The 16,620-nt window shown below is 51.8% G+C and overlaps 1 protein-coding gene across 1 annotated transcript in view; it reads left to right on the plus strand.

Moving 5' to 3' along the window:
* The first annotated feature begins 7,610 nt into the window (after positions 1 to 7,610).
* LOC141083112 (uncharacterized) overlaps positions 7,611 to 16,620 on the plus strand; it is a 126,187-nt gene continuing 117,177 nt past the window's right edge. Inside the window, exon 1 of the mRNA XM_073567299.1 lies at positions 7,611 to 8,670. Coding sequence (XP_073423400.1) covers positions 7,611 to 8,670 — 1,060 coding nt within the window. The remainder of the gene's footprint in view (positions 8,671 to 16,620) is intronic.

Genomic DNA, 16,620 nt, shown 5'->3' on the forward strand with positions numbered 1-16,620 from the left:
TTTTTTCAGAAAAATACACATCAGTTCAACATGCTGATCTCTAGATATAAATCTTAATGTGTGTGTGTATCACCAACCAATCACGAAGCAGCAGAGTGGGTCGCGGTTGGAGAGCGGGGCTGAGGACGGATACAGCAGGACAGTGCATGGAGAGCGCGGGGCTGTGAGGAAGACAGTCTTCAGGACAGGGGCCGAATAGTGCCGGCACCCTCCCAGCCCTGTCCCGGCTCAGTTGGTGCTCCCCGTCACCAACTGCGCTATCCCCCCTCTCCCCTGCAGCTTCCCAGCCTAAATTTAGTCCCCGGCATCTACTGCGGCCTACTACAGCGCTAGGCCACGCCTCCGCAGGCCACCCAATCACACGCGCTGCAGCTCCGCTCTAACTCCGCCCACTCTGGCAAGCTCCGCCCACTCCGGCAACCCGCACTAGGCCACGGCCCCTGCAGGCCGCCCAATCATATGCGCTGCAGCTCCGCTCTAGCTCCACCCACTCCAGCCGAACGAACAATCTGTGCACATCTTCCATCTTAAAGGGATCTCCTGTATGGAAGTTAAGGCAAATCCCTCAGCAATCTGATTCTGACCGCAGGCCTCTATTAAAGGGATCATTGGTATGCAAGCTAGGACCGTTCCACTCAGCTCTGTGGTTCTGACCCCCGGGTCTCTTAAAGGCAACATTGGTTTGGAAGTTAGGGCAAATCCACTCTGCATTTTGGTACTGACGCCAGGCCTTTCTTAAAGGGATCTCCGGGATGGAAGTTAGGGCAATTCCACTCAGTGTTCTGGTTCTGACCCCAGGCCCCTCTTAAAGGGATCCATGGTTTGGAAGTCAAGGCAATTGCCTTCAAATGCTTTGGTACTGACCCCAGGCCTCTGCTCTGATTGTGACCCCAGGCCTCTATTAAAGGGATCATTGGTATGGAAGTTAGGTCAGTTCCACTCAGCTCTGTAGTTCTGACCCCAGGGTCTCTTAAAGGGATCATTGGAATGGAAGTTAGGGCAAATACACTCCGCATTTTGGTACTGACGCCAGGCCTTTCTTAAAGTGATCCCCGGTATGGAAGTTAGGGCAATTCCACTCAGTATTCTGGTTCTGACCCCAGGCCCCTCTTAAAGGGATCCATGGTTTGGAAGTCAGGGCAATTGCCTTCAAAGGCTTTGGTACTGACCCCAGGCCTCTGCTTTGATTGTGACCCCAGGCCTCTATTAAAGGGATCATTGATATGGAAGTTAGGTCAGTTCCACTCAGCTCCATGGTTCTGACCCCAGGGTCTCTTAAAGGGATCATTGGTATGGAAGTTAGGGCAAATACACTCTGCATTTTGGTACTGACGCCAGGCCTTTCTTAAAGTGATCCCCGGTATGGAAGATAGGGCAATTCCACTCAGTGTTCTGGTTCTGACCCCAGGCCCCTCTTAAAGGGATCCATGGTTTGGAAATCAGGGCAATTGCCTTCAAATGCTCTTGTACTGACCCCAGGCCTCTATTAAAGAGATCATTGGTATGGAAGTCAGGGAAAATCCATCCAGCGCTTTGGTTTTGACCCCAGGCCTCTCTTAAAGGGATCCCCGGTATGGAAGTTAGGGCAATTCCACTCAGTGTTCTGGTTCTGACCCCAGGCCCCTCTTAAAGGGATCCATGGTTTGGAAGTCAGGGCAAATGCCTTCAAATGCTCTTGTACTGACCCCAGGCCTCTATTAAAGGGATCATTGGTATGGAAGTCAGGGAAAATCCATCCAGCACTTTGTTTTTGACCCCAGTCCTCTCTTAAAGGGATCCCCGGTATGGAACTTAGGACTGTTCCACTCAGCACTGTGGTTCTGACCCCAGGGCCTCTTAAAGGGATCATTGGTATGGAAGTTAAGGCAATTCCACTCAGAGCTCTGATTCTGACCCCAGGCCCCTCTTAAAGGGATCCCTGGTATGGAAGTGAGGGCAAATCCACTCTGTGCTTTGGTACTGACCCCAGGCCCCTCTTAAAGGGATCCCCGGTATGGAAGTGAGGGCAAATCCACTCTGCGCTCTGATTCTGACCCCAGGTCTCTCTTAAAGGGATCTCCGGTATGGAAGTTAGGGTAAATCCCTTAGTGCTCTGATTCTCACCCCAGGCTTCTATTAAAGGGATCATTGGTATTTAAGTCAGGGCAAATCCACTCAGCGCTCTGATTCTGACGCCAGGCTGACGGGATGATGTGGGATATTAGGGATAGTAGTCCAGTGGCTCTGGCTGATGAGATGATGTGGGATATTAGGGGTAGTAGTCCGGTGGCTCTGGCTGACGGGACGATGTGGGATATTAGGGGTAGTAGACCGGTGGCCCTGGCTAATGGGATTATGTGGGATATTAGGGGTAGTAGTCCGGCGGCTGTGACGGGATGATATGGGATATTAGTGGAAGTTGTCCGGTAGCTCTGGCTGATGGGATGATGTGGGATATTAGGAGAAGTAGTCTGGTGGCTCTGGCTGACGGGATGATGTCTGATAATAGGGGTAGTAGTCCGGTGGCTTTGACGGGATGATGTGGGATATTAGTAGTCCGGTGGCTCTGGCTGACGGGATGATGTGGGATACTAGGGGTAGTAGTCTGGTAGCTCTGGCTGACAGGATGATGTGGGATATTAGGGGTAGTAGTCCGGTAGCTTTGACGGGGTGATGTGGGATATTAGTAGTCCGGTGGCTCTGGCTGACGGGATGATGTGGGATACTAGGGGTAGTAGTCTGGTAGCTCTGGCTGACGGGATGATGTGGGATATTATAGTGAATGTGGCTATGCGGAGTGGGCGGGGCTCTGCATTCAGCTTTATATATATATATATATATATATATATAATCATTATAATTTGCTATAACTAACCGTAGTTAGTTACTATGCCTGGGCAGCGCCGGGCTCTTCAGCTAGTGTTAGCGTGGGTGGTCTGGAGCAGGAAACTCTGGGAGTGGACCCTCTGGACCGTGGCACCGAGGGTCCCCGGGCAAGCTGCCAGGTGGAACCGACCCCTATACAGGGACCATTAGGAGCAGGCCCAGGGGTTCGAGAACGATGGTAGCCGGTACCGAGAGGGGTGGCTCAGGATGGACCGGAGTAAGACTGAGACTGCAGTAGGATGGCAGGAACACTGGAGGCTGGACTGGAGTAGGACAGCAGGAACACTGAAGGCAGGACTGGAGTAGGACGGCAGGAACACTGAAGGCAGGACTGGAGTAGGATGGCAGGAACACTGAAGTCAGGACTGGAGTAGGACGGCAGGAACCTGAAGGCAGGACTGGAGTAGGACGGCAGGAACACTGAAGGCAGGACTGGAGTAGGATGGCAGAAACACTGAAGGCAGGACTGGAGTAGGATGGCAGGAACACTGATGGCAGGACTGGAGTAGGACGGCAGGAACACTGAAGGCAGGACTGGAGTAGGATGACAGGAACACTGAAGGCAGGACTGGAGTAGGACGGCAGGAACACTGAAGGCAGGACTGGAGTAGGATGGCAGGAACACTGAAGGCAGGACTGGAGTAGGACGGCAGGAACACTGAAGGCAGGACTGGAGTAGGACGGCAGGAACACTGAAGGCAAGACTGGAGTAGGATGGCAGGAACACTGAAGGCAGGACTGGAGTAGGACGGCAGGAACACTGGAGGCAGGACTGTAGCAGGACAGCAGGAACACTGGAGACAGAACTGCGGAAGAGAACAAGGAACACGGGTAGCAGGACTGAGAAGCTGCTGCGAGGAGCAGCCGAGACTGGAACTGCAGGAGCAGAGTGCACACGTTGAAGCGAGGCCAGAGTGTTAGGAAACACAACGATCAGGCGCCTCCCTCAGGGGGAAGCGGCCTAATATGGCTCCGTCTGGTCAGCCATTGGTCCAAAGGTGCTTCCGGGTCAGGGCACAGCCGGAGCATAGGAAGCAGGAAGGAGGCGCGGCCGCGGCCTATGGCGCATGCGCATAGCATGCAGGGAAGGCATCGGTCGCGAGCCCGTCTCAGCTGACCGCTGCAGCCGTCGGGTGGAGAGAGGCTGCGGCGTGGGAGCGGAGGCCGGCCTGGGAGTGGAGGCCGGGTGAGTATGGCGGAGCGGTGTAACAGCTAGTATATTATATAATTGATTATTTTTGGTAGGGCCTGTGTAATATTTAATACATTAGCTGCTAGGGAAATATGAGGGGTCCTGCATGCTCTCCTGGTAATATCTGCTACTCACTGAGTCAGAAAATTACTCAATACTACATGAGAGTATAGAAAGCATGCTCCATGACATGTCCATTGTTTCATGTGTATAGCAGCACACCATGTGGTCAGGAGTGGTATTGTAATTGAAAATCAAATGACATTACTAATATTTGAAGAGTCATCATGATGTTCTAATATTTTAGGATCACAAAATGTTGCAATCTACTGTATTTCAGGACATTCTCCTTCAGAGATTTGATTCAATCACATTATCATTGGCGGAGCTACAATGGGGACTTTAGTAGCCATTCTTATTCTCTTTCTTACTTTTTTCTGGAAGTGTAGAAATAAAAAAAATTGCGCTGGCTTCATGTCAAGAACAGCAAGTAACCAGCACACCAATGGAAGGTAAGTAATTCTAATAAAAGAGAATGATTTTGTCTTGGTAATATTGGTGGATACCGAGGGCTGTTTGGGGGCAATATGGTAGTATCATCAGGAGCGGGCACTGACAGCTTGGAGCTCCGTGCAAGAAATGTGTCTGGGCCCCCTCCCATCCCGTCATGCCGCTTAGATGAGGACAATCTGGCCATGGGACCCCTGGAGCCTTGGGCTCTGAGCAACAGGCCAGATTGCCCTCATTATCATCGCCCTGCAAGCAGGGGCGTGCATCCAGTACACAGGGCACCATAGCAAAAGTTCTATTTGGGCCCCCACACCCCTAAAATATATATATATATATTTTTTTTTATATATCTCCATTAGGATTCAGTTCCGCTGAGCTCTATCATGTATATACAGTATTATATTTATGGTATCTATACCATCTGGTATCTGATAAATTGTTATTCTCCAAATAAATAAAGTTATCCCCAATCCTGCTGATAAGAACAGGACTCTGCAGCTTAACCAGGAATGGATTGGAGGGTCCCATACAGGGCCGGACTGGGACAAAAATGCAGCTCTGCCACACAAACCCCACCAGCCCGCAAACTATAACACTCCTCACCCCGATCAGTCAATTTTACTTTACTCTGTCCTGCCCATCATTCTCCTAAAAGGAGATTGTGACGAACAGCGCGGCCGGTGCCACCAATATGTCACAATCCCACCGCTGACACGGGTATGTCAGCGGACGGAGGGACGCGACGCACTGCCGGCACACGGCTATCACAGGCACAGTGGGGGCTTATCTTAGTTATCCCACCACTGGCACCGTGTGACCAAAACACAGCAAGCTAATCTTGCTCTAACAATTTACCGCAGGGGGGTATTTTGGATGCCCCACCACTGCTAACAACCTTCCAAGAACTGCGGGGATTTATGTTATATCCCACTTTCTCAGCTCCACTTTGGAACTCGCAGCTGTCCGGCACCTCCCTTACCCTCAGGTCAGTCAGGGAACTGCACCTAGAATAATTAGTCGCCAGACGGGCTGCTTGTTGTGCACGGCCAATTAGACTACTGCAGTAAGGGAATTATCAATGCTTTGGGCCGCAGCCCCCCTTATTCAGCAATACAAGACCCTTCCGGACTGCCAACCAGCCTAACCAACCGCACACACCATGCTGCCATGAGCTCCTGGTTTCTCCACTTAAGGTATAGACTTAATGGAGGGGTTCGAAGCCAACCCGAACAGTAGCATAATTATCTAAAAAAGGCGCATAGTTCGTTTCTTAGAGCATGGAGACAGAGCTAATAGATTTAATCATTTATTCCCAAAATGTGGGCAGTGATTATACAGATAAAAGTTGTTATAAAGTTGAGACATTAAATATGTGTAGTGTCGGTAGTGGGCCGAGCTGGGGGATGATAGGGGGTGGTCCCACTTCTTACCGCGCAGAGATGATAACAGAGACACGATGGAGGCAGATTCTGGGTGCAACAGGTCCAAGTTTATTCACGCTGGCCGTCCGACTGACGGCACACCTCGCGGCCCTCCGTTTCCAGAGCCGCTTCTCACACCGTACACTAGGAACGTGTCTGCACACACCGTCCCCTCCTTTACTGTCGACGCTCCTGACAGGTCCGTCACTGTGGCCGCCTTAGGCCCGTAAACCAACAGCGCTTCTACTGCTCATTCGTCGTGTTACATACGGTGTCCTTCACCCAGAGCCTCGTCTCTGCTGCGGTCCTTTCCTGTCAGGACCACCCCCCTGACGTTTCCTCTCCTCAGTCCCCTTGGTCGGATTCTCCTCAGGGCACACAGACTGGCGTAGTCCTCCTGTCACCTGAGCTCCCCCCTGGGGACTGGAACTTTCTGGAACCCTCCCTCAGTATTTATAACTCTCCCGGTTCCTTGAAACTGTCACTCTAACTGTCACCACGCCCCCATGACCAACGGTTTCTAAAGCCCTAAGCTGCTGTAAAGTCCTTTGCCCACACTCCTCCCTGCCATCTAATGTCCACCCAAGGTACTGCACGTCCACTACACTTTCCTAGCTGTTTCCCCTCTATAATAACTGACACCTACCTACACTGTGCATACCTATCTTTCTCCATTCTGACACGTCCGTCCGTACGTCAGGTCACCTTCCCTACATATGTACAATACAAATATATGAAAACAACAAGGATTAAAAGGCAGAGTAACACTTACATGTGCTTAGGTGGTATTAGGCAGACCATGTGGCTGGGGAATGGGCCGCAACCAAACATCCCCCAGCCACATGGTCTGCTGACAAACTCGTGTCAGTGGTGGGATCGTGACGTATTGGTGGCATCGGCCGCGCCGTCCGTCACATATTGGTGGCAGAGAGGTGGGATGATTCTAGAGCATTAGTGATTTGGTTTGAGCAATCATTCCTCTCACTAAAGACCTGCACGGTTCCTGCGGGAATCCTGCATCATAGGTTTTGGAGAACAGACTCAGTGGTTACTAGTCCCGAGACATTTTGTGTACTGGCAAGTATTCCCTCCCTTCTTCGTTTTTCTTTTCTAGCTTTTATTTGGTAACCATGGCGGCAAAAGGAGAACCCTGGTACAAACAGCAGAAAAAGGAAACTCTTGCTGGAGTATGCACGTACCGAGGAATTGACGCCACAAACAAAACCAGAGACCAACTGATCGCGGCTTTGGTGCAGCTGGACAATGACCAGAGCCCAGCGGGCGCAGAAGCTGGCCCAAGAGACAATGGGGCTGCAGCAGAGGCTCTACCCCTGAGCGCTGGCCCCACATTCAACCAGAGCGGGCTGGACCCCTACCTGCAAGCGGCCTTGGATGCACTCCCCGCCGAAGACAGTGAGGGGCGGGTGAGGCTGATCCAGCAATATCGGCAGGAGGCCCGAGCCAAACGCCAAGCACAGGCTGAGAGAGCTGAGCGCCAAGCAGAAGCTCAGCGAGCCCATGAACTGGAGATGCTCCGACAAGGGGGGACTGCCCCCACAGCCCGAAGCAGTGAGCCCAGCAGCGTCCAGACTCCTAAACCACGGTCAGAGCATTTTGCCATGATGGAAAAGGACGGGGACTTGGACACGTTTCTGCGAGCCTTTGAGAAAGCCTGCAGACAGTACCAGCTGCCTAGAGACCAATGGGCAAGGTACTTGACCCCAGGGCTAAAAGGCAAAGCTCTGGAGGCATTCGCTTCTCTTCCGCCAGAAGACGACGACGACAACTATGATGCCATGAAGCAGGCCCTGATCGCCAAATACCGGCTGACACCTGAGATATACCGAAAGAAGTTCCGGAACCTCCAACGTGGCCCACATGATAGCTATAGTGATGTGGTGCAAGGACTCAGGACCCACTTTGACCAGTGGATCCATGGACTGTCAGTGAACACCTTTGAGCTGCTACGGGACCTGATGATCAAAGACCAGTTCCTGCATCTCTGCCTAGCTGAGGTCCGACAGTTCATCCTGGACCGCGAACCAATGAATGCGGATAAAGCGGCGCAGATCGCTGTCAACTATGAGGCCAACCGGAAGCCAGAGACAAGGAAGCCAGTCACCACCAGCTGGAGAGGGGGTAAGCCTGCAACCAACCCCAGTGCCCCAGCTAGCCGTCACTCCGGAGGCCCTGTCCCTGTTGCCAACACCAGGCTTACTACTGACAGTCGCCAGTGTTTCAACTGCAATCAGACAGGTCACTTCCGTTACGCCTGTCCAGAAAAGCCGAAAAAAAACCCAGCCAAGGCCCCTGGGCTCAACGCCTCTGTTCTTTTGGTGGGAGGTGTGGTTGGGAGGATTGACGACAACGTTAAACCTGTCCAGGTGGGGGCCCGTCTTGCTACAGGCCTCAAGGACACCGGGGCTGAACGAACCCTCATCCGTCCTGGACTGGCGGCCCCTGAAGAGTTTGTTGAGGGGAAAACCCTGACTGTCACCGGGATTGGAGGCACCTGTTGTCCCTTGCCAGTGGCCCGGGTTTTTCTTGATTGGGGTGCTGGGAGCGGGTTGAGGGAAGTGGGAGTGTCTGAAAACCTGCCCACTGATGTTTTATTGGGGACTGACTTGGGGAGGATGGTTGCATACTACGTCCCTGACACCCCTCCCCAACCTGATAATAAGGGTAACGTTAACCCTGATGATGATGATGACGGGAAACTGAATGTGTTACCTGCTGATGACTTGATGAGTAATGATGCATCTAATAACCATTCTCTCCCCAGGTATAATGCTGATGGTGATGTAACTGTACCAAAGAAATCTGATAACCATTCTTTTCCTAGGAATGATGGTGTATCTGTGCCGACTGAACCTGTTAACCATTTCTTTGAAACGGTAGATGTGTCCACAGGTACCGAAGTGCTCAGCCCCGTTACTCTGCGGAGGGAGACGGCTGGGGAACCCCTGGCTGGAGCAAGCAACGGTGCTCAAGGAAATGGGGAGGTGCATTGGGACCATGAGGAAGGTAACCACCAGTGCCACCAAGGAAGGTAACTGGCCCATAAGTAGCACGGCTCCTGAATTGTTGGGGGTGAATGGGGAGGTAGAGCCCATAGCAGCACCGACTGGTGGGTCTGTAGAAATCCCCAGGGAGACAGCATACGTAGCAGCTGTTACACGCAGTCAGAGTGCCCAGATCGCAGGTAGCGCCCTGTCTTCTGGACCCTCTTCTGCTACAGGAGATACTGAACTAGAGGTGAACCCAGAGCAGGTTCCAGAGGGTCCCAGTAAGGTAGGGACCCTGATGTCACTTCTGGCAGCCTCCAGCAAGGAGTTCCAGGCTGCTCTGCACTCAGATGCGAGCCTGGAGAAATTGAGAGGTCTCGCCGAGACGCCCACCTCCGAGTCTGATAAGGAGAGGGTGTTCTGGGAACGAGGAAGGTTGTACCGGGAGACAGTACCCGGAGATCCCCTAAAGGAGTGGTTGAGGGAAAGACAGCTAGTCGTCCTCCTACAGTTCCGAACTGAGTTGTTGCGGATTGCCCATGAGATTCCACTCGCTGGACACTTGGGGATCAGCAAAACTAAGGCACGGCTGTCTCAACACTTCTATTGGCCCAAGATGGGGACAGATGTAACACAATACTGCCGCACCAGTAACACCTGTCAAAAAGTGGGTAAGGCGGGGCCTGCTCTTAAAGCTCCCCTTATTCCTTTGCCAGTGATAGAGGAGCCTTTCCAGAGAATCGCAGTGGACATTGTAGGCCCGCTGGCCATCCCCAGCAGCTCTGGAAAGTGATACATTCTCACCGTGGTAGACTATGCTACCTGGTACCCAGAGGCAGTAGCTCTGTCTTCAACCAGGGCAGATAAGGTGGCTGACGCACTGGTGACCATCTTTTCAAGGGTAGGATTTCCCAGGGAGATGCTTACCGATCAAGGGACCCAATTCATGTCTCGCCTAATGGAGGCTCTCTGTGAGAAAATTCAGGTGAAGCACCTGGTATCGAGTGCGTATCACCCACAGACTACTGGTTTGTGTGAACGCTTCAACGGTACCCTCAAACAGATGCTCCACATGCTGGTTGAGACCCAAGGGCGCGACTGGGAGCGGTACCTCCCACACCTGCTGTTTGCTTACAGAGAAGTTCCGCAGGCCTCGACCGGTTCTCCCCCTTCGAGCTCCTGTATGGCAGGCGAATCCGGGGACCCCTTGGGTTGATAAGAGAATCCTGGGAAGATGAGCCAAACCCCACAGAAGTGTCCATCGTGCATTATGTCATGCGCTTCCGTGACAAGATGCAGACCTTGACGCAGTTGGTGCATGACAACATGATGCAGGCTCAGACTGACCAGAAGCACTGGTACAACCAAAACGCCCGGGAGCGGACCTACCAGGTGGGTCAAAAATTGTGGGTGCTGGTCCCCGTACCAACGGATAAGCTTCAGGCAGCCTGGGAAGGCCCATACGTCGTCCACCAACAGCTCAACCCGGTCACCTACTTGGTTACGCTTGACCATGCTCGGGGTAGGCGCAAGGCCTTTCACGTCAACATGCTCAAGGCGCACCACGAACGTGAAACTTGTGTCCTACCGGTCTGCAATCTGCCCGAGGATGGGGGGAAGATCACCTCCTGGACATGCTGGCCCAAGCTAAGGCCAATGGGTCCATTGAGGACATGGAGATAAGCGGTTTGTTAACTGTATCCCAGCGGTCGCAGTTGGTGGAAACCCTGGAACCCTTCCGGGCCGGGTTCACCAACCGACCTGGGAGGACGGAGTTAGCGGCTCATGAGGTGGAGACCGGGAATCACGCCCCACTATGGCGAGCACCTTATCGGATCTCTGAGGAGGTGCAACAGGTCATGCGCCAAGAGATCGATGAGATGTTAAGGCTGGGGGTGATTCGACAGTCAAAAAGCGCGTTGGCTTCACCTGTAGTCCTTGTGCCTTAAAAAGGATCGAACCACGCGGTTCTGCATGGACTACAGGGGGCTCAACGCCATCACAACCTCTGATGCCCACCCGATGCCACGCATCGAAGATCTGCTTGAGAGGTTGGCGAAAGCAAGGTACATATTCAGCATGGATTTGAGTCGGGGATACTGGCAGATCCCCCTGAGCCCTGGGGCGCAGGAGAAATCCGCCTTTATCACCCCCTTTGGACTGTACGAGTCCACAGTCATGCCCTTCGGCATGAAAAATGCCCCTGCCACTTTCCAGCGGATGGTCAACCACCTGCTCCGGCATGAGCGAGGTCCACTACCTGGGGCACTGGGTAGGCGGGGGTTCCATGAGTCCAGGGCCAGAAAAGGTGGATGCAATCGCGTCCTGGCCCACCCCCAGGACCAAGAAACAGGTGAAGTCCTTCTTGGGCACTGCAGGGTACTATAGGCGGTTCGTGCAGGACTATAGCGTCCTTGCAAAACCCTTGACCGACCTCACCAAGCAGAGACTCCCCAAACAGTCAACTGGGCAGGTGACAGTGAGGCGGCCTTCCAAGCTTTGAAAGCAGCCCTGTGCAGCTCTCCAGTGTTGAGAGCAGTCGACAGCAGTCATTCATTTCTGGCACAGACCGATGCCAGTGAGTTTGGCCTCGGTGCTGTGCTCAGCCAGGTCGACTCGGGGAACCAGGAGCACCCCATGTTGTACCTGAGCCGGAAACTTTTGCAGAGGGAAGTGGCATGCTCCACCATCGAGAAGGAGTGTCTGGCCATGGTGTGGGCACTGCAACGTTTGCAGCCCTACCTGTACGGGCACACCTTCACGGTGGTTACCGATCACAACCCTCTGAGCTGGTTGCAGTGTCCGGAACCAATGGAAGGTTGCTCCGCTGGAGCCTTGCCCTTCAACAGTACGACTTTACTGTACAACACAAAAAGGGCAGCGAACATGGAAATGCTGATGGGTTGTCCCGCCGGAGCGAACCCGCTGAAGTGCGCATGGCCGATTACCATCAGGTAATGCCTCCGTAGCACCCTCTAAAGGGGGGAGGTGTAATGTAAATTGTCTATAAAGTATGATGTTTTCTGTAACCTTCTAGAATCCTTCATTCTATGAGAAAGTAGCCTGTCTGCTTTTGCAGCCCCCTCCTTATGCCACCTTTAGCAGCTGTGTGTGTCCAGCTCTCCGCCTGCTTCTGAAAGCATTTCCTCTCGAAGCCTTCTCCTTCCCCCCTGCACAGCTAAAGGGAAAAGATCCCTTTGTTCTCTAGACATGTGCTGTGATCAATATGGGAAGTATTAAAACAAATCATATTGCAAAAACCATACACCTCAGAGATATAATAACCGAATCACTGCGTAGGCAACGAAACCAACTTACCAATCTCTAATTTTCATGATCCTAATCCCTCCAGAAACTGAGATATGGATTGCTCCCAAATGGAGTGTCTTAATTATGGCATGCTTGGTGTTTTTGGATTCTATTCGGTAAATCACAAACAATGATGCCCTATGTGTGTTGGTATGGGCTTTTCTCGTTTAGATATAGTTATTCTAAGTTTTGTAGCCAAATAATAACTTAGAGAAAGGGGGGTTGGACCTAACCAGGCCGCCCATTTCGTGAGGTCACAGACCCTAGGCTATAAGGTATTCTGTTATGAATGAGTCACCGAGGAGGAAAAAGCAAAAAGCAAGCTAAGCCCAGAAAACCGGAGAGGTTGGTAACTAGCGGATTGCAGACCCCTGATCCTATCCACAACAACTAGCAGTAGCCGTGGAGCGTGCCTACGGTGGTCCTAGACACCTCGTCATGGCCGGAGAACTAAATAAGCCTAAAGAAAGAAAGGGAAAATCTAAACTTCCCCAGAGCAGACCCCAAAGCAATAGACAGCCCCCAACATGTATTGTCGGTGAAACAAAATGAAAACACAAACACAGGTAGAAAGATAGACTGAGCAAACGATGGGGCCCTCACTAACTAGAAAGGACAGGAAAGAAAAGCTGCTGTCTGCAATCACGCAAAAAACCCTGCCAAAAAATGTCCAACACGTCTGATAGAAAAAGGCCCTGAAGTCGCTAGACTTCAATTCCCTATATCAGCACTCAGGTATATTAGGAAGACAGCAAAAGAGATCAACTGATCAGAGACAAAATGGGGATTCAGCCCAGTCCCAGCCAGGACTGGCTGAACACAAAAACTAAGTAAACCAGACGAAAACTCATATGAACAATAGCAGAGAAAACTTAGCTTTAAGCAGGCAGGAACCAAACTGGAAACCAGAAGCCACAGTCAGGAGAAATCACCAGCAAGAAACTAGGGAGTCGGCTGCCTTAAATCCAATCAGAAATTCCTGATGTCCAATCACAGTCCTCTTCCTCAGGTGGCCGGTCTCTGCCATTTAGATCAGTTTCATTACCTCCCTTCACCAACAGAGGGAGTCCAGATAGAGAACTCACTACTCCTCTGTCAGCACAGCCAGCTCCATAACCCTCACCAGAAGCCAGAGGCAAACCCGAAAATGAGCTCACAACAGTATTCCCTACCAAATTCCAGTCAGTTGGAGCTGCAGAGTCCATGCTGACAAGAACCCCAGATGAGTGGGGACGTTTGGCTAAGTGGCCCATCCCCCGAGCCACATGGTCTGTCTAATACCACCTAAGCACATGTAAGTGTTACTTTCTGCCCTTTAATCCTTGTTGTTTTCATATTTGCAACTGTACATATTTAATGTCTCAACTTTATAGCAACTTTTATTTATGCAATCAATGCCCACATTTTGCGAATAAATGATAAAAATCTATTAGCTCTGTCTCCATGCGCTAAGAAACGAACTATGCGCCTTTGTTACATAATCGCTACTAATTTTGAGGTTTGCCACGGACCCTCTTAAGAAGGCTGTTCCACATTATTAAGCAGCCTACATTTTTTTGCCAAAATGGGAAAGAAAAAGGATGTGTCGGCTGCTGAGAAGCAACACATTGTGGAGTATTTAGGTCAAGGCATGACTACAATCAACATTGCCAAGACACTTCATCCTGATCAGTGCACAAGAAGTATGTAGCTGATTCCCAGCACACACGTGTGCATGCTGATAAGGAAAAATTGAGGACTCTTTCCAACAGGCAATTGCGTCAGGTTAAAAGAGCAGCTGCAAAAATGCCTTGTCATAGCAGCAGACAAGTTTTTGAAGCTGCTGGTGCCTCCAACGTCCCCCGAACAACAAGATGCAGGGTCCTTCAGAGGTTTGCAGCTGTGCGTAAGCCATCCTGTCGACCATCTCTATCCACTGCACACAAGCAGAAACGGCTCCAGTGGGCCAAACGGTACATGAAGACTGACTTCCAAACTGTTTTGTTCACCGATGAGTGCCGTGCAACGCTCGATGGTCCAGATGGATGGAGTGGAGGATGGCTGGTTGATGGACACCCCATGAAAACACGGCTAAGGCGCCAACATGGAGGAGGTGGAGTAATGTTTTGGGCTGGAATTATGGGGAGAGAGATTGTTGGCCCCTTTAGGATCCCTGAAGGGGTAAAGATGAACTCCATAATCTATGTGGAGTTTCTAAAACAGCACTTCCTGCCATGGTTCAAGAGGAAGAACCGTGCTTTTTTGTTCAAAATAAAAATAAAAAGGTTGAAAACTCTGCTGTGCATAATAATTTGGAACATGCATTTTGAATGTTTCTTATTTTTAAAAATATACGGTTTTCATAGGCAGTTTGTTCAAAAACATTGCAATTATACTAGAATATTAGATGACTGGAAAATAACAATGACTGCAATTCATATAGGTAATTTAGAGAAAATATGAGGAAATATTTTTTGCATAATAATTTGGAACACAGTGTAGTTATAGTGGTTTGAAAAAACTACTATATTGTAATCTGAACGCTGCTAACTTATTATAGTGGTTTGAAAAAACCACTATATTGTAATCCGAACGCTGCTAACTTATTCTTCTTCTTCTTATTATTATTATTAAGTTGATTTCCGCAATTAATACAGCCCGAACCGCTACACGCACAGACGCCGTTGAGGTGTTGTTTCGAAGCCAGCGTCCACGAGAGGTGTGCTAAGTATTTTTCGTGTCGATCGGATTTGTAGTTTTTGCGCAATTTGCGTTTGAAAACTTTTTTCCCGTCATTGGAATGCACTGGCTCCAATGCTTTTCAATGGGTAATGGCAAAACGTGCCCTGAGGCGATTGAAATGGCAGTTGAGCTCATTGATATGTGCAGGCAGACCCAGTTACTATGCCAACGCCTACGAACGTCACATGACATCCCAAGGACAGAGATTCTGCCACATAATATCAGTTCTTAAAGTGAAACCCACAGCACAAATGCAAATATAGCTTCATCACATGACACATGCCCCTGAGATAGAATGTGCGACAAAGTGGATTTAGAAACCCAGTGAGCCACCCTGGCTCTTAAAGGGCCGACGTGCCACAGTGATTCTTAAAGGGCCAGCGCACCGAAATGAGTCTTAAAGGGCCGGCGCGCCAAATCGAAAGCTGAGTGACCCCGGCCTCCAAATCGGAGGCTGAGCCACCCCGGCCTCCAAATCAGAGGCTGAACCACCCAGAGTAGCACAGCCCACCAAATCGGACCCTGAAGGGCCCCGTCCACCAAATCGGACCCTGAGGAGCCCCGCCCACCAAATCAGACCCTGAGAAGCCCCGCCCACCAAATCAGACCCAGAGTGACCCCGCCCACCAAATCAAACCCTGAAGGGCCCCGTCGATCAAATCGGACCCAGAGTGGCCCCGCCTACCAAATCGGACCCAGAGGGGCCCCGCTCATCAAATCGGACCCTGAGGGGCCCCGCCCAGCAAATCGGAACCTGAGGGGCCCCGCCCACCAAATCGGAACCTGAGGAGCCCCGCCCACCAAATCGGACCCAGATTGACCCCGCCCACCAAATCGGACCCCGAGGAGCCCCGCCCACCAAATCGGACCCAGATTGACCCCGCCCACCAAATCAGACCCTGAAGGGCCCCGCCCACCAAATCGGACCCAGATGAGCCGCCCACCAAATCGGACCCTGAAGGGCCCCGCCCACCAAATCGGACCCAGAGGGGCCCCGCCCACCAAATCGGTCCCAGGGGGCCCCGCCCACAAAATCGGACCCTGAGTGGGCCCGGCCACAAAATCAGACCCTGAGGGGCCCCAACCACAAAATCGGAGCCTGAGAGACCCCGGCCACAAAATCGAACCTAGAGGGGCCCCAGTCACAAAATCAGACCCTAAGGGGTCCAGGTCACGAAATCGGACCCTGAGGGGCCCCACCCACAAAATCAGACCCTGAGGGGCCCCGCCCACCAAATTAGACCCTGAGGGGCCCCACCCTTAAAATCAGACCCTGAGGGGCTCCAGCCACAAAATCAGACCCTGAGGGGCCCCAGACACAAAATCGGACTCTGAGGGGCCCCACCCACAAAATCGGACCCCCACAAATCCAGACCCTGAGGGGACCCGGCCACAAAATCGGACCCTGAGAGACCCCGGCCACAAAATCGGACCCTGAGGGGCCCCAACCACAAAATCAGACCCTGAGGGGCCCCAGTCACAAAATCGGACCCTGAGGGGCCCCACCCACAAAATCAGACCCTGAGGGACCCCAGCCACAAAATCAGAACCTGAGGGGCCCCAACCACAAAATCAGAACCTGAGGGGCCCCACCCAC

This window comes from Dendrobates tinctorius, unplaced genomic scaffold, assembly GCF_039654945.1.
Source record: "Dendrobates tinctorius isolate UK_male_01 unplaced genomic scaffold, ASM3965494v1 ptg000019l, whole genome shotgun sequence".
In the NCBI taxonomy this organism is placed as follows: Eukaryota; Metazoa; Chordata; class Amphibia; order Anura; family Dendrobatidae; genus Dendrobates; species Dendrobates tinctorius.